The sequence below is a fragment of the Drosophila teissieri genome, chromosome X (assembly GCF_016746235.2).
Source record: "Drosophila teissieri strain GT53w chromosome X, Prin_Dtei_1.1, whole genome shotgun sequence".
Lineage (NCBI taxonomy): Eukaryota > Metazoa > Arthropoda > Insecta > Diptera > Drosophilidae > Drosophila > Drosophila teissieri.
In genome coordinates, this window is record NC_053034.1 from 8,566,313 (window position 1) to 8,590,740 (window position 24,428).

Sequence of the window (24,428 nt, forward strand, 5' to 3'; positions counted from 1 at the left end):
TCGGAAAATCCCCCGCCGGAAAACTACACCACCCCGCCCCCCTCATCACCCTATCCCCCCAATCACCAGCACCACCAGCGTTTGGCACACCCTTCAGGTGTACGGCAGTGGCATCCAATGACAACGGGCTACCGAAATCCAAGACACGGCTGCAATCTTGTGCGGATTTCAGGGGGATTAATTAAAATTGCCAATTACGAATTCATTAAGGCAGATCAAATTCCGAGGCGGGGCCCATTAAGGCGGCTTTCGTTACGGCCGGAAAATGCCCTACATTGCCGGCTTCCGGAAAACTGGGCACTGCGAACTGGGAACTGGGAACTGGGCACTGATAAGCGGGAAACTGGTTGCTTTGGCCATATTTCGGCGATGATTTAATTGAGCCACATTGCCACATGGACATGGTTCCTAATGTATTAATTAAACATTTTCCATATATATTTTTTCTTTAAATTTTTAAATTAAATTAAATTATTAGGCAAACAATTGACTATGTTTAGTTCCTGAGTTTTAGTTCCTAGTTTAAATTCCTGATTTTCCACTGAACACAGCCATCCTTATTGATAGTTTATTTTGGGATTTCTTTTTTCTGTGTACCTCGAGGCGCTTTTAAAAATACATTCAAGTGGCTGCTCGCCGCCTTCTCAATCTCCCATTTCAGTTTGGCAATCGTTTGTCACTTTGGGCTTAAATCAAGCTGGCGGACTGGCAGACTGCGTTTTAATCACCCGATTGTTTATACGAGAGAACAATTTGTGGGCCGTTGAGTGTTGAGTGTTGAGAATTGTTGAATTGTCGAATTCCCAGGATGCCGAGGCGGGGAAATTAGAGTCTGCGATTCCTTGGCAGTCGAAGTAATTTAAGCGCAATGCAGGGCGTGCTGTGTCAATAGCGAAAGTGGAACGACTTCCAGCCCGGGGCGAAATTCAAATTAATTTACACTGACATTGGTAGTCGTTGACAGTTGGTAGTCGAACTCAAAAGTCAGAAGTCAAAAGTCGAGAGTCGAAAGTGAAAAAGTCGGCCGTGAGGGGGTTAAGGGGGGCTAAAGGGGGTTAAAGGTTGTTACCAACTGCTGACATGCAACAGATTTATAACGTTATTCGTTTGTCGTCTGCCGTCGACGGACTGCAGTTTGTTGTGGCAGCTGCGGCTCGCTTTTTTGATTGCCTAGCAGCGACAAGGAAAAGCTGCTGGAAAATCGGGCGGAAAAGCAGACAAAAGCGCCGCACGACCGAAACGGCAAATGGCATGGAAATGGAAATGGAACTGCAGAAATGAAAATGAAAATGAAAACTGTGTCGCACATCACTCAGGAAATCGCAGCGCGGACTCAACCCAACTCCACTCAACTCAACTCAACTCAACTCAAGTCAAGTCAAGTGGCCAAGGATCAGAAGGATGCACGACAGGATAAGTCCTTTGGGAGCGGAGAACGGAGGACTCTTTGCCACCAGAGAGATTCTTAAGCTTCGTGATTTCGGAAACGAGCTAATATCTACAAATTATAGCATTTATTAACTCAATTGACTTTTCTTTTACTAACGCAATGTTTGAGTTTAGCACATGTAAGTGCTGTTTCCCAATTTAAATGATATCATAGTTAGTTATAAATTGGACAAATAAATCCTCCCCCCGACAACTGAGGTCAAATAAAAGTTATGGGTTCATTAACCATAGACAATAACCAATTTGTAACAGCAACAGCTGGTCCAGAAGAAATGTGCTTTAATTAATGAACATCTGGGCAGTGGAATTTGTCAGAGATTACGCATTCCACCCACATGCTCTCCACAAGTCCATGGAGTCATTGAGTCATTGAGTCAATGGGACAACACACTACCACCAGCCACTTAGTTATAAATCTGTGGCCATAAATAAGCAGCCAAGAAGCGAGTGAAGTAGAGAAATCCTTTGTTGAAAGTCGTGGGTATTTACATATTTTTAATAACGTGCTCGCAAATCAAGTGAAGCGAGTAGCTGTGTGTGAACTTGACATCAAAATGAACAAAACACGAGAGGTTAAATCATATTTGACAAACAGTAAAACAAGCAGGGCCGGAAAATGCATGGAGGTGGGGGAAAAGTGTGTGTGGGAAAAGCAGTTTGGGGGAGGAGCTGGCACAGACAAGGTGTCTGCGAGTCGCAACAACGCCTGCCATATGACACATAAATATGTCCCGCCTGCTTCCCGAGAACAATGTACAAATAAAACAATACAAAATCATCAGCCATCAGCGGCAGGCTGTGAAAGGCCAGGCGAAACGCGCCTATGCAAATCATTCACTCTCCTTGACTTGCAAATATTTCAGATTATATATTATTACTTACAAAATATTTGCACGCTGCCAAATCAAGCCACATTTCTAGTTAAACAAATAGGTAACCTGAGCTGAGCTGTGAAGAGCTGCCTGTGTGGAAATTCCGCAACGCAAGAGTGTGAATGACGCCAACGCGGGGGCGGCAAAGCGGAAAAGTGGTGGAAAGTGGGAGGCTGGGGCATCAAATCAAAGCGGCAGACAAGTGAAGTGGGGGGGTGAGGGGGTGAGTTTCCAACATGTTGAACCTGGCGACGTTGATGATAACGTCGTGAACAGCAGACAAAGACGCCGACGCTCTTGGCTTCTTTGACTTTGTTATTTATTTTATAACTCCCACTCTTATGTTCTCTTTTTTTTTGTGTTTTTTGAGATTTTTTTGTTGTTTTTTTTTCGTCAGCGACAAATCGACATTTGCTGCATTAAATGCTGATCAAATACACTTCCGCTCGTTTATCTGTGTAAATATTTGAGCGGGCGGGCTAACAAGTTTACAGCCAGTGGCGCAGGCAATGAAATGACGCAGGAAAAGTTGAAAAACTCCCCCTCACATTCCATTGCCCAGAGAGGAAGGAAGACAAGAGGCAAGATACACAATTGAATTGTTAAAGAGGGAAATCTGTTGACAGGCAAAAGAACCGAAATAGAATCCATGGGACGCCTTGAGCCCGAGCAAGTGTCAAAGTGTCCCATGCCAAATTTGGGCCTCACCCTGGCGCCGAAAATTGAGAGTGACACCAGTGGAAAGTAGGCAGCCTAAGTAGGCATGGCCATGGATATACTATAGTATATAGTATGTAGTATGTAGTATATAGTATATAACTCACCTCCGCGGGGAACGTGTAGCCCTCGACACTGTGCTCGGATCCAAATTGGTCGTTCAGGCCGTAGTGCATGTGGATCTCGTGGAAGCGGTAGCGGTACGACAGCGGTCCGCCCGAGATGTTCACCGGCGTCTGCATGCCGTCGTAGTTGGCCACCGTATCGTTGCCGGCCGTGAAGATGACGCTGTGGCCCGTATTAGTGATCAGTCCGGAAATCTGCCGAAGAAAGATAATGTAAATCAAGTTTATAACAAGCTGAATGTAAGGGTATATGTAAGGGTATATACCCTATATATGGCAAAAGGTAAGTGTGAAGCATTTGGCACTCACCCTGTGCTTGTCTATGTGCATGGGCCTCAAGTTGGGATCAAATAGCAGGCGTTGGGGCTCCAGATTGACCGGCGACTGGCGACGACCCTTGTTGCACAGCGACCACTCCGGATTGATGAGGCCCCAAAAGGCAGGACCTGAAACGAAGAGTGAGTATGCTTTCAATCGATTCATGCCCCAAAAATGGGTGCTGTTGGTGCTGGTGGTGGCAAGGAGATTTATGAACCCAGTGAACGCCTCAAACTGTTTCCAAAGTTGCCTTGCCGACCACAATTGTGGGCTGTGCTGCAAAAACCTGCCACAAATTGCATAATGGCAAACGGGTTGGTGGGTGGTGGGTGGTGGCAAAAAGTCATGGGGGCCAGAGGCCATTACAATATTTGTCTGCATCTGCATAGGTGTTGGCCTCTGCCACTGTTTTGGTTTTTGTTCATTTATTTCCTTTTTTTTTTTGTTGGTTCTGCGTCTGTTTGATTCTGGCCACACACAACTAAGCCATCTAGCCCTGCTGCCCAAAAAGTCCCCCACACTTGTTTAATTTCGTGCGGTTTACTTAGTTTTCCTCCCCCCAATCACAGCCCCATTTTTATAACCCCCCCACCCACAGCAACAGCAACACCATCACCACCCACTGTAACAGTAAAATTGCAGCTTTATCTGGCGTCTCCCTCGTCCCTGTGCTGCTATCTCATTCGCTCCTGGCTTTGAGCAACTTTATCTGGCAGCTCGGGCAGCTTAATTTATGGCAATATGAAATCAAGCCGAGCTGAAGCCGAAAAAACAATAGGCCAGCTTTTTTATTGCCCAGTGGCCAGTACGTTTGCTGCTATTGTTGAGTTGATTTAATCTATGGCCGTTGTATTTTCAGCAATTGAAAGTGTTTCATTTGAGTTCTGGCTGTGAGTGTGAATACCCAAATCTTCCTCGAAACAAAGTCGCAGTCTGTGGTGCTAAATTCTAGCAATTCTAGTTATTTGATGTTCTTGTTTCTTGTTTCAGTTGAAGAACAAGTAACAGGGGTTAATCCATGTTGTTAAATATCACCTAGTGCCAGGTGTTTCATTTCATTTCAGCGCCTTAATTGAGTTTATGGTTTTTATTTATATTCCTCGCTTATCCTTGCGTTGCCCATTGTTATTTGTTATTTGCTTGCTTGCTCAAGGATCAGCCAATTATGAAAATCTCTTCTAGGGCATTCCATTCGAGTCCGTTGCTTTCCGTTCCAGCCACTTGTAATCCCATTTATGGCACACATTCCGAAAGTTTTTCCCCCACCACTCCTCCTCCTGCGCTCTTGCATTTTCCATTCTCTGACGTATCCATAAAAATGCTTCGCCTGCAGTCGCATTGCGTATACGACACGTAGTACGTACGTCTGGCTAACTGGCTGGCTGGCAGGGGCGGCGTTAAAGGGGGGGAAGGAAAGGGGGGCCATGGGAATCAACACGTTCGCTGCGAGGCCGCAATCAGGAGCTTCAATCATAGATATGCCACGTACTCGCGTTTAAGCGATTGTTGACCTCAACGACGCCATCGCATTAGCCAAAAAGAAAAGAAAAGCGGATAAAAATAAAGGGGAAAAATGAGGAACGGGGCGAAAATAATAATCCCACGAGTGGAAAAAGTAACCCGATGAAAAACTGGAGATGCTACGGGCATTAAATGGGTTAGGCAATTAACTCTCCAGAGCGTGGCGATCTTATAATTTTCCATTTTTTTCGATTCGCTCAAGAAGATAAGTTGAAATGCGAAAATACGGCTAAATTAAAAAGGAATAATTTCACTTAGTCATGTAGATTTACATTTTCATTGGTATAGCTTAATTATAAGCACAAACTTTTAATTTAATTATTTTTTAGATTTAACATAATGGATTTAACATTATGGATTTAACATAATGCATTTAACATAATGGATTTAACATAATGGATTTAACATAATGAATTTTCGATTGGAAGCCTTCGTCTTAAGTGTATCCCCAATACCTACATTCTTTTGAATAATGTCAGTATTATTGAGAGAATGAGAAATTGAGAACTTTGCACTCGTGTCACGTGCTCATCACCAGAGCATTGCGCGTTGAGAAGGATAAGTAAAATCGGAGGATACAAGTTGAAGACTCTAGATAACGCCGCGAAGGATGTTGCAGTCGCGTCGAGTCTATTAAATTGCGGTCTGGAGTCGAGTCAATGAGGCAATTGCCAAACGATTTTAGCAGCCATTAACAACATTAGTGGCTTGGCTGACTGCATCCGGGATCTGTGGGCCCCAGTGGGTGGTTGATGTTTCCACCAGTGCAGGTGGTGGGGTTTTTCCTCCTCCTTTCTTAAGCCAAATAGCTCGTTGGTGGTTGGGTGGTTGGGTGGCTGGGTGGTGGTGGCAATGGCAAAAGACGGTGGCATGAAGCACGCTTCGTTTCATTCCGTTTGGCCGCCTTTATTTGGCTCGTTGGGAGTGCAAATCACGTTAAACAAGTGGCACGTTGCAGCTGCAACTGCAACTGCAGCTGAGGCTAAGCCGTCTTTTCGGGGCAACCTTTTGCCAATTCCATGGATCCTTCTCCTTCCCAAACCCAAACCCATTGAGCCACACTCAGTGGTGCTCCCCTGACGAGGGATTTGAAGTCCCTCAGCCGACATGCATGCAATGCTTATGTAAATTTATTTATGCCAAAAGAGACACAAAGTTCGCCTCGGATTTCGGTTGCAATTTGTTGACAACACGTGTTACAAGATACCCCTGCTTTCGGGCTCTTACACGGCGAGAAATGGATACATATTTGATGTTTAATATGATCGTGTAACTCGATGTTGTATTTGATGTTTAATATGATCGACTTGGACCACCAGTCTATGCAAAATATTTCAAATGCATCTTTACAGGCAGGTGTACACATTAAATTCTCATCTTTTTCTTTCAAATTCAGCATTTCTTCTTTCAATCACTACATTTTCCTGCTCGCTTTTCTTTGACTTTAAGTTTCAGTTTGATTTTTGTGCGATCTATCTTGCACTTGCACTCTCCACTTTTTTTTTTCCCCGCTCGCCGAATTCAATTCAAAATTCAAAGCACTTGAACTTATTTATGCATTTGTCTTGTGCAAATGGCGACGCCGTTGTGTCTCTAATAAGATTAAGAAAGATGCTGCCACCGAAGGCGGAATGCGGCATGGGCGTCAGTGGCGGTGGGCGTGGCTGGGAGTGAGAAGCGAGAGAGTGAGGGAGACGGAGCAACGCTTATCGGCTGTCTGCCGTCCTGTCTGGACATAATCTCCATGGACCTTTGCCCCGATTTCGCCGCCAGTTGTGACACATGGCGAACTGTTTTCCATTTCGGAGCTCCCATTTCCCATCTACCCTCTCTTTCGCTCACTGCCAGCTCTCTCTCTCTCTCTCTCTCTCTCGCTTTCCTCGTCTGGTCGCCTGCTTATCACGTTTCAACGCCAGACAATGGAAAAGAAAAAAAGGAAAGGAATGGAAAGTTCGCTCTCTTTCTCCGCCAGGGTTCTTTGAATACTTTGTCTGCCTTTCCATTTGACAGCTGCAAATCGGCTTCGTCTCTGCCTTTTTCCCCACCCATTTCCATTTCCCGTTTCCCAACCCATCCTCCCTCAAAGCCATTTTCCTTTGGCACTTTTTCCATGCATTTCACGCGTGCAGCTTCAGTCGCTGAGAAAATCGTTTTACACCAGCAGCAACAGCAACAACAACAAATGGCAATCGCCCTGGCTTTTCCGCGACCCTCGAGCAGGTGAAAAATAAACCCCTCACTCCGCTGAATTTTCCCCCATTTGGAACTCAAACCAACTTTGTTGCTGGAGCCACGCGTGCTGCTCGTTGGCTGAAATTTTACTTTCCGCTTCCGTCCGTGGTTATTGTTGAGCTTTGATTAAAATTTACTTTGTTGTTGGTATTTATGAAACTTAAGCGGAGGCGTTGAAAAGTGGGCGGGGCCGGATCAGGCGGAAAAGCTTACCTGAGATGCCATCGTATGTCCACCAATCCTCCCAGCTGACGGCGAGCAGAACTGCAAAGAGACGGCGAGATGGAAAGTGCATCAGATATCAGATTTCCAGTTTTTGGGTAAATGGAATATAAGCCGCGAAAATGTCAAGGATCTGATTGGGTCAATATATATTCGTATGCCGAGCTTTAATACCTTATAATGTTTTTCGGTCGGAAAAGCGCACATGCAAGCAGTGAAAATGTGACAAAGATTGTAGTGGATTTCACATTTTAATGACTTGTATGTATACGGGCAACATTCACATTCATTTCAAATACATTTTTTCCCATCTTTGGAATTTAAAACTTAATGGAAAAATTCATTGATTTCCACCTCCATTATTATTCACATTTCGCTTTTATAATTTGAACTTATGTCATTATAATTGGTTAAAGAAATATTAAATTGATTATTTAATTGATTATTTAATTGATTATTTCATTGATTATTTCATTGATTATTTCAGTGATTATTTCATTGATTATTTCATTGATTATTTCATTGATTATTTTTTTGAATATTTCATTGATTATTTTTTTGAATATTTCATTGATTATTTCATTGATTATTTAATTGCTAATTCACAAGCTAGGTTATTGAGTTACTGAGTTAGTTATTTACTGCAGCTTTGCTGCAATAATGATAGAGCATCAACAGTTTGGTCCTGCGCTTTTTTGGCAGGTCCTTCGTGTCCTGCACTTTGTGAAAATGATTTTTGCTTACTTGCCTTTTAATTTTTTCGTGTTCGAGTTGGTTTTTGCCTTTTTGTTCGCCGGTTCGTTGGCTCGTTTTTGTTTGGCGGCTGCTTTGCTCTTTTTGCTCGCCCCGTAAATTCACTTCCGTCACTTGTTAACTTTAACATTCATCGACACTTTTTGCCTTTTGGCCCTGTTTTTTTTGCTGTTTTTGTTTTATTTTTTTTTTTGTTCTACCTCACTTTTTTCTGGCTTGGCGAAAAGGGGAATGCAGCTGAAGCACTTTGTTATTTTGACAGCCCGACAAAAAGCGGGCCAATGCCTTTTGGCCAGAAGCAACCCCTTCTTTTTCGACCAGCAAACTGCACTCATTCCTTCCTTCCGCGACTCGAATCAAAGTCAAGAAATGTTGAGTCATTAAAACGCGTTACCACCCCTCATCTCCTCACCCCCCACTCCTTGGGGCTTCCCCACAAAGTGCAGTGCGAAATGCACTGTAGTTTCCGGCAAAGAGTTCCTCAGACACGGGCAAAACCTCAACGAACTCAAGTTCCTCTCCAGATATTCTTGCGAAAGTTTGCAGAGTGTGTTATTAGTTAGGCTAGGGTATATTTACCAAGGAATCTGAGACATAAAATAAAAAAATTCTCAATGATATTTATATATATATATCATGGCATAAAAATTATAATTAACTAAAATCTAAACTTTCCCACGTAACTATTTCGCCAACCCGAACTTTGGGTCAAAACAACCCAGACTTCGCTGCTTTTTGTTTCACCCCTTTTGAAATACTTGATAAAAAGTGCAAAAAGTCGAGACGAACAAAAAAGAAAAACCTTGTAAATTTGTGACGAGGGAAAAGCGAAAAGCGGAAAGTAAAAAGTAAAAGGCAGCGACAAGAGCAACATCAACGAGAGTAATAACAATAATAATAATAATAATGCAAAGTCATGGGCAATGATTGAAATTAATGGATTTCTAAATGCTCAGCGTCATTGCAGTCGCCCGCACTCGACTCTTAACCCTTTGGCAGCTGTGTGTAGGGGTTCAAGGCAAATGGGGGTTTGGGTGTTAACAATTTGTGGCTTTGACTGAATGTTGCTCGCTGCGATTCATGGAATTCCCTTGTGCCATTTATAAGTTTTGCAGCGCACTTGGGGATTTTTTTGATTTATAAAACAGCAATAACACAGCAAAGCTAAAATGCAGATTAGCTTAAGGTAAATGCTGATTGCTTAAATACGTTTTAATATTTTAAGTGATTTTACATGAGATTAAAAGCACCCCCAAAGCCAAGTTTATTTAATCACCTTATCTCGAATATCCCATTCAGCTCGAGATGTTTTTTTTAATTCTCTCAAATATACACGAACAAAAAATAGGAGAAAACATCTCGAATAATTTCTATTCAATTTGCTAGCTCTCCTGCCGCCTTCCCTTCGCCCCTCGTCGGTTTTTGTTTGTTCATTGAATTCTATTTATAAATTTTCACCTGGCTGCACGCTCTCCTCTCCCCCCCACCCCTTGCCACGCCCCCTTTTACACCTGATCCTTGCGTTGGCTTCTTCTTGGCCCTCTGCCACTCCGCCTGCGTCTCGCATTCGCAATCATAAAAGGCAACAAAATGTTGAGCAAATTTTTATGGCTGCACAAAGCAACAGCGAGTGACAAAGCGAGAGAGCAGAGCAAAAAGTCGCCAGTCGCTAGGATGCACTGCAAGAAATATTCCCTCACTTTAAATAACAAAAGTCATTGCGGAATATTTAATATGCTAGGCTTTACTTGCACTTTTTATAATATGCTAGGCTTTACCTGCACTTTTTATGTCGCGTGTGTATCATTCCATTTAACTGATGCTTAATTTCTTTGTTTGTATTAACTTCCAGACATCAATTGCAGTGGCATTGATTTCTTTCAGTGCAGGCAATGTCATGGCAGCACAGTCGTCTGGACGCCCCCGCCATCCCCCCCTCCCCCCGCTCAACGCTCGTTTGTCGGCTTGTGGTTGTCGCTTTTGTGGCTGCCTGCCATTTGCCGCCCCGCCTAAAATTTGCTCTCCCTGTTTTTCGCCGTCGCGCCTTTTAGTATTAATTACAAATGAAATTTTCTTATCATTTCTGTTGCCGTTGACAACTTTCTGTCTGCTGGCCCGTCTGGGTCACCCCCCTTGTCATTTTCCCCCGCATTCCCCTCACTGCCCCAACTGCCCAGCAGGACCTCGTCTAGTTTAGGGCCAATAAGCAAAAATAGTTGCTGCTAATTGCTGTTTGCCGTTTATTGTTATGGCCAATGCGTGCTAATTGTCAGCAGCCATCTCCTTGGGCTTCCTTCTCGACGTTTTCAATTTCAGCTTCAACGCCGAGTTTCATTTCGTATTTAGTATTTCATTTCGTTTTTCGTATTTCGTATTGGGTTTCCTGCAGCAAATTAATGGCCACACTTTAGTTTCGCTCAATATGCTTTGACTTTCCCGTCAGCCGAATCTATTGCTATTTCTGTCACTGTAGACTAACAAGTTGGAATTTGGGTAATAAATACCTAAACCAAATAGTTGTATTTCCTTAATAATCAATGTGTTGCCAATGCCAATCCTTATTGCATTTTTAAGTACTTAACGTCTGGCTGGAAATGTTTTATAAATTAATGAGAAATCTGAGAACTCTGGTTTTCAACCTTTAATTTCACTCTCATTTTGATTGCAACTTTTATATGGCTTGAAAGTTTGACTGCTAGCATTTCACACGTGGTCAATATTTTCTCTCTTTTTTTTGTAAATTGTTGGTCGACTTAAAGAGTTTTAAGAACTTCGATGCATGTAATATATCCCCATTTTCCGGCTCCATTTTTTCCATCTGTTTTCTTTGCTTTGTGTTCGCTTTTCGTGGGTCTCGCTGGCTTTTCTTGTTTTTTTTTGTGAGCTATTTTTTATTTGTTTGCTGTCGTCGTAGTCGCTTGTCTATTTAAAAAGCACGTAAACATAGCCGACTTCTGGCGCGCCCAAATCAACAACAACAATAATAACAACAACAAGAACAACAAGAACAAGAAGAACAAGAACAACAAAATATTAAACAATAACAACAAAAATGGTGAAAGGACCAAGAGGTGTGGTAATGGGTGAGGGGGGGTGAGTGTGGAGAAAAAATATGGGAGGGAAAAGGATTGACGTGCGCATTTTAGTCACGCTGTCGCGGCTTTTTTGCCTTTTTGCCATTTTAGCTGATTGTTTTTGTTGTTGCTGTTGTTCTTGTTGCTGTTGTTGTTGTTGTAAGGAGAAGCGAAAGGATATATGTATGTCTGCATGCACGACATGTGTGAGGGACACGAGCATATCAGGACATCAGACATCGGGACATCGGGACATCAGCGTGCAAAACTCTGCCCGCGGGTAACTTAATATTTTGTTGATGTTTGCCCAACTTGATTATATCTATCACTATCATAATATATGTACATATGTGGCGGCTAGCACACCCAGCACTTTTGAGACATATGCAAATTTTCCGGCGAACCGCAGAACAGCCCGAAAAACAAGTGTCAACACAACAGATTGGACCAAAAGGATATGCTTACAAAATGGAATTAAATGACGAGCGCTATAATGAACATGTATGTACATATGTATGTATGTATGTAAAGGGCGGTGAGGTTTTTGTAAATTGCCCACATGTTTACGTGGGCCTGTGATTCGTGTGAATAATTCAAGTGGTAATTTTTTTCTAGGGAACTATTTTATATACATTTCCAGCCAGATGTTAAGTATACGTAACGTTGCCGAAAACCTTTATAAAGTTATCACGTATACGCACTGTTAACTTTTTAAAACAATTTGTGTTTAAGTTTTTTTTGGTATTACAGAAACAAATTGATACATAATGCAGATGAATATTTCTTTGAATAAGAGGATTTAAGAGGAATATTTCATTTGTGTTTTAATTGATTGTAGCAAATGCCCTGACTTCCGCACACTTTGCTACCCACCGCTTCTAATTCATTTGATTTGTATGAACCAAGACACAGAGGACAGGAGTAGAATAGTAATATGCAAATAGCCCAAGGCGTGTTCACTCAAATCAGGAGCAAAAAATCGAAGGATATGCTGAAAAATGGGTGAGTGAGAGAGAGAGAGAGAGGGAGAGATCTGAAGGAACATGGAACGGTGGTTCTGTTTTTAAAAGCGCAAGCAAGTGAAAGCTTTCAATCAATGTCGTTTGCTCGTCAGGCGACCTCACCCCCCCCCCTGCCCCACCCACTTTTCATGCCCCTCCTCCCCACCCCCCACAAGCGAGCTTACACGCCTCTGTTTTTGTGTCCAGCTTTGGCTTTTAATTTCTATCGCTACGATTTCATTTTTTAGTTCCGTTTCAGTTTGGTTTGGCTTGCCTTGTTGCGAGCTCAAGTAACCATTTCCATTTGCCGCCTCCGCCACCCACTTACCACCCCTTTTGGACACACAACACCCACCGCCCCCCCCGCTGGCCTCGCATAACATAGCCACACCTAGTTCTTTGATTTTTATTAAGTTTTGTCGACTGGGTTTTTAGCTTTTGTGTGTGTGTCCGGGTGCTCGTGTCCGTTTGTCCATATCCTGTCCGCGGCCACGCCTTGCTACGCCCCCGTAACCTTTAACCCCCTGCCCCCTCCTCGGCTGCCACTCCCATTGCCCTTCGCCAGGCTAATGGTAAATGCCATTTCAATTACGTACACAGTACTAAAATTTTATGCGGCCAGTCAACGTTGTTCGTCTGTTTTTTGCTTTGTCGATTTCCATTTGCGCTTTAAGTGCATTTGCACAATGCGAGGGGTGGATTTTCATGGGGCTGGTGGGGTGGTGGGGGCTTTGGATGGGTATATGGTATATGAGGGGTGCGGCCATAATCAAACATCATCAATCGGACGCCATAGAGGCCGCTTTTCCATGGCAAAGAACCAGCTCAATTGCTACAAGAAATGCTGGCAAGCGCAGGGAAAATGATTCATTTAAAAATGGCCTCTTTCAAATAGCCTTCAATGCTTATCTGTTTTTCTACTATTATAAAATTCACAATATAAACTTAAGCGTGCTTAAACAACATTGTGACCTAAAGCCGCTGATTTTCTTTCGTTTTTGCAAAAATTTGTAGAAACTAGAGCAAAACCTTGGATGAAAAAACGCATCCGCACCAAAGAAAACAAATCAGAATTCATCTGCCTTTTTTTCGTTTTCCTTTTTTTCTGGCCTTTTGAAATGCCTGTTTTGTTTTTTTCTTTTTTTTCCGCTGCCAAGTGACACTTGCACCTTTTGAAAGTGTGTGTGTGTGTTGGAAACAAATGGCACGCAAAACACCTGTCAAAAAACAACAAGAGAAAACGCTATAGTCGAGTTCCCCGACTATCTGATACCCGTTACTCAGCTAGTGAAAGTGCAAAGGAGTCTTCAGCACTGACAGTTTTTGGCGGTTTGTGGGCGCTAGAGTGGGCGTGGCAAAAAGTTTTTTAGCAAATCGATAGAAATTTATAAGACTAATACAAAAATGAAAAAATATCAAAACATTTTTCAAAAGTGTGGGCGTAGCAGCTTTGGGCGGTTTGTGGGCGTTAGAGTGGGCGTGGCAAAAAGGTTTTTTGGCAAATCGATAGAAATTTATAAGACTAATACAAAAATGAAAAAATATCAAAACATTTTTCAATAGTGTGGGCGTGGCAGTTTTGGGCGGTTTGTGGGCGTTAGAGTGGGCGTGGCAACATGAATCGACAAACTTGCGCTGCGTCTATGTCTCAGGAGTCAGTATGCTTAATCTCAACTTTCTACCTTTTGTAGTTCCTGAGATCTCGACGTTCATACGGACGGACAGACGGACAGACGGACAGACGGACAGACGGACAGACGGACAGACGGACGGACAGACGGACATGGCCAGATCGACTCGGCTATTGATCCTGATCATGAATATATATACTTTATATGGTCGGAAACGCTTCCTTCTGCCTGTTACATACTTTTCAACGAATCTAGTATACCCTTTTACTCTACGAGTAACGGGTATAAAAACAAGACAGAGAAGTTGACGAAAAAAAGCGAAAACTTTGTGAGCTCATTTCGTTACCCGTTGTTTTCGCCACCTTTGTTGCCTCTTTTTGCATTTGTCACTACTCAAACTGCCAATAGGCGCGCCAGCAAGTCAAAAAGTCACCAGCGACGACAACGGCAATAGTAACAATAACCGAACACGAAAGGAACTTCGACGAAAAAATGTATACCTTGAAATGAACGACATGGAAAATACCCTTAAATTAAATCAAAATATCTATGGCAATTTGTAAAGTATTTAAAGAAAATAAGAATGATCTTTTATCCTTTAACAACAGAAATAAATAGAAAAGCAGTTTAATGAAATGAATAGCTTTAAGAAACTATAAATATATATAAATACAATTTAAAATACATCAGTATGATTTTATTTTTTGATTTTTATGATTTTGTTATATAATTTTTATTGAATTTAGTTTTCTATACTTTTATTTAGATACTCAAATATAGGGTATCAAAAGCGGAATCGACTCAGATAAATCGCGCTGGGCTCAGCCTTTCGTGCACTCAGCTGTTACGTGCATTTGTAACCGTAGCCCGCTTCACCTCACTTTTCCAGTCCCATTTTCCGCTCAGCTTTCCAAGGGAAAAGCAGTATTGCAGAGAGGAACCACAGTCACTTTGGCTTTGCATTTTTTGTGAGCTTGGCTTTTCCGGGGGCTCCTCTGCATATGTGTGACTGTGTGTGTGTGTGTGATGGTTGATGGAAGAAAGTTGTAGTTGCATGGGAAACTGCGAGAAATCGGGAGGAATGGCACTTGCATTTGGCAACAGGTGGCGAGGCTTAGTCTTTGGGGATCTGTTCTCCGCCAGACTTCCTCATTCGCTAAGCCCACAAATAAACAAAACAAACGTCCGAAAAATAAAAAACAACAAAAAACAAAAAACAGAACAAACTGAAAAAATATAAGAGCGGCCAAAGAAAACGCACCTCAGACGAAGAAAAGAGCTTAGGGAAAATGAATAGCCAAAAAAAGGTTGCACTTAACTATTAGCAAAAGTTTTGCTTTCACCACTAGCCAGAAAGAGAGGGAAGCAGAAAAAGAGAAAGAGAAGGCGAGACTGTCAGGCTTAAGCGTAAATTTTCCACTGACACTGATTTGTTGCCTTTGCTTACAAACGGAGGTGAAAAGATAACTCTCAATATATGGAACATAATGAGAATTAAAACCAAAAATTATCTTAAATATATAGTAAGTATTTCTTTCTGTAAATTATTGATAATTTATAATTGTTATTTCATATTCATACCACTTAAATAACTGACTAAATTTGCGCAGTGCCCAAAAATAGCTGAACAACTGACTGACATTGCTTGTTTGCTTCCGAGAGCAGTAACTTGGCATCCTGCCGCCGCAGGACCCTCCTCATTTTGCCCACCTTTCTTGCACTTAAACTTCGGCAAGAGTTTGTTGCTGCTGCTGCTGCTGCTGCTGCTGTTACTGCTGGTGCACTCATTATTGTCAAGTTGCCTTTTACACATTCTACTCATTTGGGTTACACAACTACACTACTACACAGACACAACCACACGGGGAAAAGGACAATGAAAATCCCCTGGAAAATGAAGCTTTTGCTGCTGCTGCTGCTACTGCTGCTGCCTACCTGCCTGCCTAAAAATGTTGTGCTGCATACTTGGGGGCGCCTGCATCCATAGATGTGGCCCGAATCTGTGGATATAGCAGTTACAACCCAAAAACGTTGCCATCCCCAACTTCTGGTAGGTGGGAAAGGCACTCAAATTGCCAGTGCCAAATGGCCAAATGGCCAAGCAAGAGAGCAAGCAGTGAAAAGTTAAGCGGGCTCATTTCTGGTGTCATTTTCCCAACGTCCCCACTTTCCCGGACTTTTAATGATGTTGCTCGACTGTCTCCGGCTTCACTTGCAGCTGCACCGCTGAGTGACCGGATGACCGCAGCATCAGCAGGGCGAAATCTATGGGGGTGAAAGTAGCAGGAGAAAGTAGCGGGAGAAAGCAGCAGCTAACTCTAGCGAATAGCCTCTAATTCCATTGCTCTCATTTCGGGCGAAGAAAGAGGAAATCTTACAAGAAAATTATTTGCATTAATATAAAAGTAATTTTGTAGCTATAGAAGCTTTCAGTTTTGATATTCAAAGTTCTACTAACTGCGATAATAATACAAATATAATAGAACTCTATACAAAATTGCATTTCTTTATCATTTTATTTGTTTATTATTTAAATAAATAAATAAATAATAATTAATGTATAAAATGTATTTGCTAGGCTCAACCAGCTTTGGTGCAACATTTTTGCCCTGGTGCACTTTTGATAGCCGGAAACTCCAACGGACGGACAGAGAAACGAACGGACAAGCGGACAGCGGACAGCGGAACGGACGGACGGACAGAGAGGGCAGCATAGCAGCAGCCAAGTGACGGCGCAGTTAATTAGTCTAAGTGGAACTGGGTGCACAAACTTCAAGCACTCCCCACTCTCCATTGTTGCCCCCAATTGCTACTTTCACTAGCTGCTCTTCTGCTTTCTCCACCAGCTTCTCCACACCCCCACACCCTCACCACCCCTTTCACAGCACTTCTGTGTCCATTCTGTGAAGCCTCTGCTGAATTGGTGGCTGCTGCCAATTGCTGTTCACTTTTCGGCTGTTGCCATTTAAAATGGGCAGTGAGCGTGTTGCGGCTTCAAGTTTTTACAGGGTAAGCTAAATCAATAGTTTCTACGATTTCGTCAACTGAAAGAGCTAAGTATGGGTATCAAATAGTTTAAAAACAAAATATGCCGCTAAATAAAAATCAGAATTTTAGAATCTGTCAGGGACCCTAATTAATTTTGTGTCACCTTCCCATAACCTTTAGTTAAACTTAATTTCTTAATTAATGCCGATCAAGGAAACTATGTTACCAGTACAAATTTTCTTCACCATTCTAGGACCTCCTCTCAACCAGTACTTATCCTTTATTATCCTCAACTCTGGTTCAGACACTGAAGCGGATTGAAGAAGGACTCTCGAGGACTCGACCGCTGAAGGATCCAAGCTGGGTGTATTCATTTGTATTCTTTAGAGTCGCCTTGCAAGTGAGTGCTCACAAAGGCGAAGAAAATCCGCAAGATTTGAAATGAGCTCATGAATTTGCTTTTAGATTTCGAACATTAAATTTTTGCTGATACAAATATTTTAAATTTATCACAAAATATGATATTTTCTAAGTTTTAAACTAGTCTTGTAGCGTAACTCAAATTATTATTCACTTGCCGTGTGGGTATTCGAATTACATTTCACACACATGCCATCGCTTCGATTTAAGCTAATGTTTTCCGAATGAATTTTCACTTTGCACTGCAATCGGATTTTGCTTTCACCTTGAGGGGCCACTCATAATGCAGTTAACTGGCATCCCTCACCAAAAACCCAGAGACCAAAAATAAAAACGAATGTGAATAAACAGCGGGTGTGGAATGAATGAAATGGAGGGGAGACCTTGAATATCTCCCAACGGGAGACCCACAAACTGTTGGCCAAACATTTGCAATTCTTTCGAAATCATCATTACGCCAGGGACGGGGTGCTTAAATGGTTTAGGGCGGCAAGGGGTTAAGGGTGGCCTTTTGTGGTTGGGTTATGTCGGTAGTGTCGGTGGGTGGTGTCAGGAGTGGTGGGTGGTGCAAAGTTTCCCGCAGCGTCGTCGAAGAACACACATTCTTCATTAGCCGCGCGGCACATTTTTCTCCGAGGTTTTTTCCTGCGGCAAACGCTGCAAAGTATGCTACCATTTTCAAGGGCCTAAAGGGGCAACTGTATTTGTGTGCCCTTGTGTATGTGTATGTGTGCGTGTGTGAGTGCGTGTGTGTGTACATGTGTTGGCCATGATAAATGAGCCATTGGCATTTATTTTCGTTTCAGTTTCACTTCGTTTGGTTTGCTGCCCAAGAAATCGATGTCTGCTGATTTTTCAGCCAGCCCACTGAAAATTACATTTCGCATTTTCCGGCAGCAAAAGAAGAAAAGGAAAGCGTCTGCTGCTAGTTCATCTAAGCGCGTACAGGTGGCGCTAATGTGGCCACAGCACCTTGAACACTCTTGATTTGTTGCCGAGCCAAAGGAAATTATGCCAATTTCTTTTTCTTTTTTTTTTGCCATTCCATCGGCGTGCGAAAGCCACGACCTTGTGGCTTAGTTATTTTACACAAAAAGAGGGTTTGGGATCTGTATAAATAACCGACGAGTGGCTGCAAGTTTTGGCTCAACGTTGTGCGAATTAAATATGTGTTTAAAATTGAAGGTAAAAGTAAGTATGAGTTTGGAATTTTCGCCGAAAATCGATTTTCTGTTTTTTTGCGATTTAAATATCACTATTTTGATCAGAACATTCGAAATATTGGTCCAAATATGGAATGTCATACCTCGTTGAGTTCGTAATTAAATTTCCAATAAAACTGTGTTCACAGAAAAAATTAAATTTTTTTTCAAATTTTTTCCAATTTTTGATGATGATTTTTGGATTTTGGCCGAAAATCGATTTTCTGTTTTTTTGCGATTTAAATATCACTATTTTGATCAGAACATTCGAAATATTGGTCCAAATATGGAATGTCATACCTCGTTGAGTTCGTAATTAAATTTCCAATAAAACTGTGTTCACAGAAAAAATTCAATTTTTTTTTCAAGTTTTTTTCCAATTTTTGATGATTATTTTGGAATTTTCGCCGAAAATCGATTTTCTGTTTTTCTGCGATTAAAATATCACTATTTTGATCAGAACTTTCGAAATATTGGTCCAAATATGGAATGTCATACCTCGTTGAGTTCGTAATTAAATTTCCAATAAAACTGTGTTCACAGAAAAAATTAAATTTTTTTTCAAATTTTTTCCAATTTTTGATGATGATTTTTGGATTTTTGCAGAAAACTGATTTTCTGTTATTTTGCGATTTAAATATCACTATTTTGATCAGAACATTCGAAATATTGGTCCAAATATGGAATGTCATACCTCGTTGAGTTCGAAATTAAATTTCCAATAAAACTGTGTTCACAGAAAAAATTAAATTTTTTTTCAAATTTTTTCCAATTTTTGATGATGATTTTTGGATTTTTGCAGAAAACTGATTTTCTGTTATTTTGCGATTTAAATATCAGTATTTTGATCAGAACATTCGAAATATTGGTCCAAATATGGAATGTCATACCTCGTTGAGTTCGAAATTAAATTTCCAATAAAACTGTGTTCACAGAAAAAATTAAATTTTTTTTCAAATTTTTTCCAATTTTTGATGATGATTTTTGGATTTTTGCAGAAAACTGATTTTCTGTTATTTTGCGATTTAAATATCACTATTTTGATCAGAACATTCGAAATATTGGTCCAAATATGGAATGTCATACCTCGTTGAGTTCGTAATTAAATTTCCAACAAAACTGTGTTCACAGAAAAAATTCATTTTTTTTTCAAATTTTTTTCAATTTTTGATGATGATTTTTGGATTTATGCAGAAAATTGATTTTCTGTTTTCTTGCGATTTAAATATCACTATTTTGATCAGAACATTCGAAATATTGGTCCAAATATGGAATGTCATACCTCGTTGAGTTCGAAATTAAATTTCCAATAAAACTGTGTTCACAGAAAAAATTAAATTTTTTTTCAAATTTTTTCCAATTTTTGATGATGATTTTTGGATTTTGGCCGAAAATCGATTTTCTGTTTTTCTGCGATTATAAATATCACTATTTTGATCAGAACATTCGAAATATTGGTCCAAATATGGAATGTCATACCTCGTTGAGTTCGTAATTAAATTTCCAATAAAACTGTGTTCACAGAAAAAAGTCGATTTTTTTGTCAAATTTTTTCCAATTTTTGATGATGATATTGGAATTTTTGCAGAAAATCGATTTTCCCTTTTTTTGCGATTTAAATATAACTATTTTGATCAGAACATTCGAAATATTGATCCAAATATGGAATGTCATACCTCGATGAGTTCGAAATTAAATTTCCAATAAAACTGTGTTCACAGAAAAAATTAAATTTTTTTTCAAATTTTTTCCAATTTTTGATGATGATTTTTGGATTTTTGCAGAAAACTGATTTTCTGTTATTTTGCGATTTAAATATCACTATTTTGATCAGAACATTCGAAATATTGGTCCAAATATGGAATGTCATACCTCGTTGAGTTCGTAATTAAATTTCCAATAAAACTGTGTTCACAGAAAAAATTAAATTTTTTTTCAAATTTTTTCCAATTTTTGATGATGATTTTTGGATTTTTGCAGAAAACTGATTTTCTGTTATTTTGCGATTTAAATATCACTATTTTGATCAGAACATTCGAAATATTGGTCCAAATATGGAATGTCATACCTCGTTGAGTTCGTAATTAAATTTCCAATAAAACTGTGTTCACAGAAAAAATTCGATTTTTTTCCATTTATTTTGCAATTTTTGATGATGATTTTGAAATTTTCGCGGAAATCGATTTTCTGTTTTTCTGCGATTTTAAATATTACTTTTTAGAAAGCTGTGGAAAATATTTAAAAATAATTGTAAAATATGATTGCTATCTACAATGTGCAATTTGAGTTCAGGGACTTCTTAGCTTTTAATTTCGATTTATTTGGGGACTGTCGTGTCATCACTTTTTATGTGCATTTACAGCAGAGTCGTCTTCGTCTTCGCAATCGCATTCAGAATCCAAGAATCAGAGGCACTGAAGACACTTGGAAATCAAATCGCATTGCTATTAAATTTGACCAGCCAAGCATATCTTGGCCAGGAGGCAAAAAATCGGCAAGAAAAAAAAAATAAAAACACTAAAAAGACTTGACCAAAGTGGCCAATGACGATGACGTTGGCACGTCCACACTTGGCCGAAGGAAAAGCCAAAAAGGAAAAGCTGGGAGGAAAAATACCCAATCCTTTTTTTCTGTTTTTTTGTTTTTTTTTTTGTTGGTCAGTCGATGCTTCAATTTTACACATGTTTTGCATGCGAATCTCACCAAACAAACACGGAAACTTCTACAAATACTACAACATCTCGACTTCGTTCGTGCCGGAAGTTGGAAATTTTCTCAAGCAAATTTTTGGCAATTTTACAAAACGTACTTGGGCCAATTTTATTAGGCAGCCTTTCGCCTGCTTTCTTTCTTTTATTTTCCGTTTTGGCTTTCCCTCCGATTTTCTTCTGTCTTCTGTTTTTTGGGGGCACACGCAAAGCAGCAACATCGTCAACGTGCTGTCGAAAAGTTGTAATTTTAATTTAGCCTCTAACTGCTTCAAAGACACACACACACGGAAAATGGGAAAATGGGCGGCAGATTTAGAGGTCCAAGCCAAGGCGTTGAAAAGCCACAAAGTTGCACGTTCGTCTGAGGGGCTGGAAAATGAGGAAAACTTTGACTCCTGCTCTCGTCACGCATGCCACTGCACCTGCAACTTGGTTTTGGTTTTTTCTGTTTTTTTTTGTTGTCAAACGGCTACAGAATTAGGTAGCCCAAATTAAATAAACGAATTTCATTTGCATTTTGGCCTCGCCTATGCTCGCCCACCGGAGAAAATTAAATTCAAAGAATCCGATGCAAAATGCGGATGCACACAACGATAAGCCTTTGATAAGATGGTTTTACAACCTATGAGAAATATATAGAAATGCAAACTTTGCAGGGCAAGAGTTCTTAGAAAATACTACTGCCAAGAATTGGCGAAAGTAATCCAGAAGAACGTAATTAATTTGGTCTATACAAATAATAGATGTAAAGAAATCTAAGCGCTCTTTTTAAAAATCCTATGCACAGAATTGTGAGAAAACATAAAATGGGCAAAGTAAAACTGCTAATAAAAGCTTCAACAAATTTGGTCGAAAATCTGCATGTTTAGCCAATTTGGCAAGCTGAACCTTTAACCGCTTTAAATATTTTAGAAATAGTTTTCTGCCGAATTTTCTTCAACACATTTTCGGCCAATCTGGAAAACCCAAAGAGCGAGAGTGCAAACTTTGTTTTTTGTGTTTTTTCAGTCCCTACTTCTTTCAATCGCCTGCCAATCTTAGTCAGCCGCCTTACCCCTGATTTTTCTTGCCGCTTTTTTTCAGATTTTCCAAGCTCTTCCATCCCTCCGGCTGTCTGCTCAATAATTTGTTGGCTCTGGAAATCAAAGCGAGCCGCTGCTGATCCCCTTTGAGTGATTTGCTTGCCCGCCTCACGGACATTTGAAATGGAGCGCAGGAAAAGCAGGAAAAGCAGGAAAAGCAGGGAATCGAAAGGGTGGGAAAGCGTCGACAGGTGAGGAAAAGCGAGTGAAACTCAGCCGGCAATTAGGGGGCAAATCGTTTTTATTTCCACACACCACGAATAATTAATGGGCCCAGCTGATGGCCATTTTGGGCACTACTGCACTGCACTGCTCACTTAATAATTGAATCGGTTAATAATGCAGCATAATGTTTCATAAATGATGGCCCTAACAAATCGTAATTGGCCTGCAAATGAAAACCAGCAGCGGGCAATAAGGCTAAGATAAAATGGCATAAATGCACAAAATTCAAATGCAGCTGCAGAAAACATGAGTGCATGTATTTTTCACGGAATGAAATTTTCATTTTTTTACTCTCGTGGGAATTTAGCTTACATTTTAAACGAATTTAAAACTTATTTGTTTAAGTTTAAGCTCAGATAAGGTATCGTAAAAAATGTTGTTAAAGTACCAATTCATCGCACACACACACACACTTGATAGTAAAATGTAATTTTTACTTTTTGTTTAATGTCCCTTGGCTTGTAGCACTAATTTTTCCGGTTAGTCTGCGGTTTTTCCAGCTCGCTTTGTTGCGAAATTTTTATGGCTGGCAGCCTTATTTAATGGTCAGTTTAAATGCTGACTCCATGACCAGCCACATGCGCTGAAATTTGTCCCCTCGACTCGACTTGACTTGACTTGGCTTGGCTTGGCACTCGTGTTTGACCTGCCGGGACTTTTCCTCTCTAGCTTTCCCGCTCTGCATAGCTTTTCCCCCCCTCCACCGCTCCCCGCTCCCGTTCTGTGCCATTGTGCCAGTGTGTCGTGTCAAAGTCACACACACACACACACACACATGGGATGCAAGTGCATTTGGGTGGGAAAACTGTAAAGGGCGGATCACCCATGGGCAAGGTCAAAAGGCCAGCGGGCGGTGGGTGGTGGGTGATTGCAGATGGACCGCCATGTGTGCGTGCGAGCGTATTGTCAGGTTAATCACTCGTTTTGTTGGCAATTACCGTTATGACCCCAGCGAGAGAGAACAACAATAAAGTCGCAGTTCGGAGTTGAAGTTGGAGTGGGAGTGGGGCGAAGTGTGGCAAAGTGTGGGCGGGGCAAAGCCACTTGACCTTTTGTTGTTGCCAGCGAATATCAATGAGTCCATTATGTATGAATGTCGATGATTATGGCCGCCTGACATGACACAGTGGAAATGTGTAGATGGTGGCGAAGGTGGAAATGGTGGAAATTCCGAAATTCCATAAGGGACGTCGATAAGGGAGGCCCCCAAATGACAGTTGACAGCGTTTGGCGTTTTGGCACTCTTCCTACCCTCTAAGGACGACGCAGGACGAAGGACCAAGGAGACGACGTCGCCCGTTGACAATAACAGCATCAATTTGCCGCCACCTGGGCGGCCCATTTCCCGTGGGAAAGCTTCGCGTGGGGGAAAAGAGGGGGAAAATCCAGGGCGGTAAGTGCGCCTGGCCCACATCATAAAATTTTAGCAGCACGCACTGGCGAGGTATCAATGTCAGCATGCCAGATTCCTTACTCCATGCACAGTGGGGCAAACAGCGTAATATACATATATTTAAATATAAAAATTAATCAAAATAAATATAAATATTTTCACAAATCCTTTACATACAAAATGATTATAAAAATCATAATTATTAGATATTAAAGTAGATTATTAATAGACCACCAATTGCAGTAGGTTTCACTTGGCTTCGCTCCACTGTACTGTTACGACGGACTGGCTTGGGGTCGTTAAACGACGAGGGGTTACTACTGTACAGGGGAGCCACTTCAGACTGTCTCTCACATTTTGTTATGATTATTGTTATGATTGTTGCTGCTGTTTTTTTTTCTTCTTTTTTTTTGTTGTAGCTGAAGTGCTTTTGTGAGCTTGACTGTGAGTTGAAAAATGTGTAGGCCATTTTTAGGGTCACACACTCACACA

The 24,428-nt window shown here is 41.0% G+C and overlaps 1 protein-coding gene across 1 annotated transcript in view; it reads right to left on the bottom strand.

Moving 5' to 3' along the window:
* LOC122624116 (carbonic anhydrase-related protein 10) overlaps positions 1-24,428 on the bottom strand; it is a 39,240-nt gene that overhangs the window by 8,408 nt on the left and 6,404 nt on the right. Inside the window, exons 2-4 of the mRNA XM_043803558.1 lie at positions 7,448-7,498; positions 3,473-3,609; positions 3,146-3,358 (exon numbers count right to left, since the gene is read on the bottom strand). Of these exons, the coding sequence (XP_043659493.1) occupies positions 3,146-3,358; positions 3,473-3,609; positions 7,448-7,498 (401 nt within the window). The remainder of the gene's footprint in view (positions 1-3,145; positions 3,359-3,472; positions 3,610-7,447; positions 7,499-24,428) is intronic.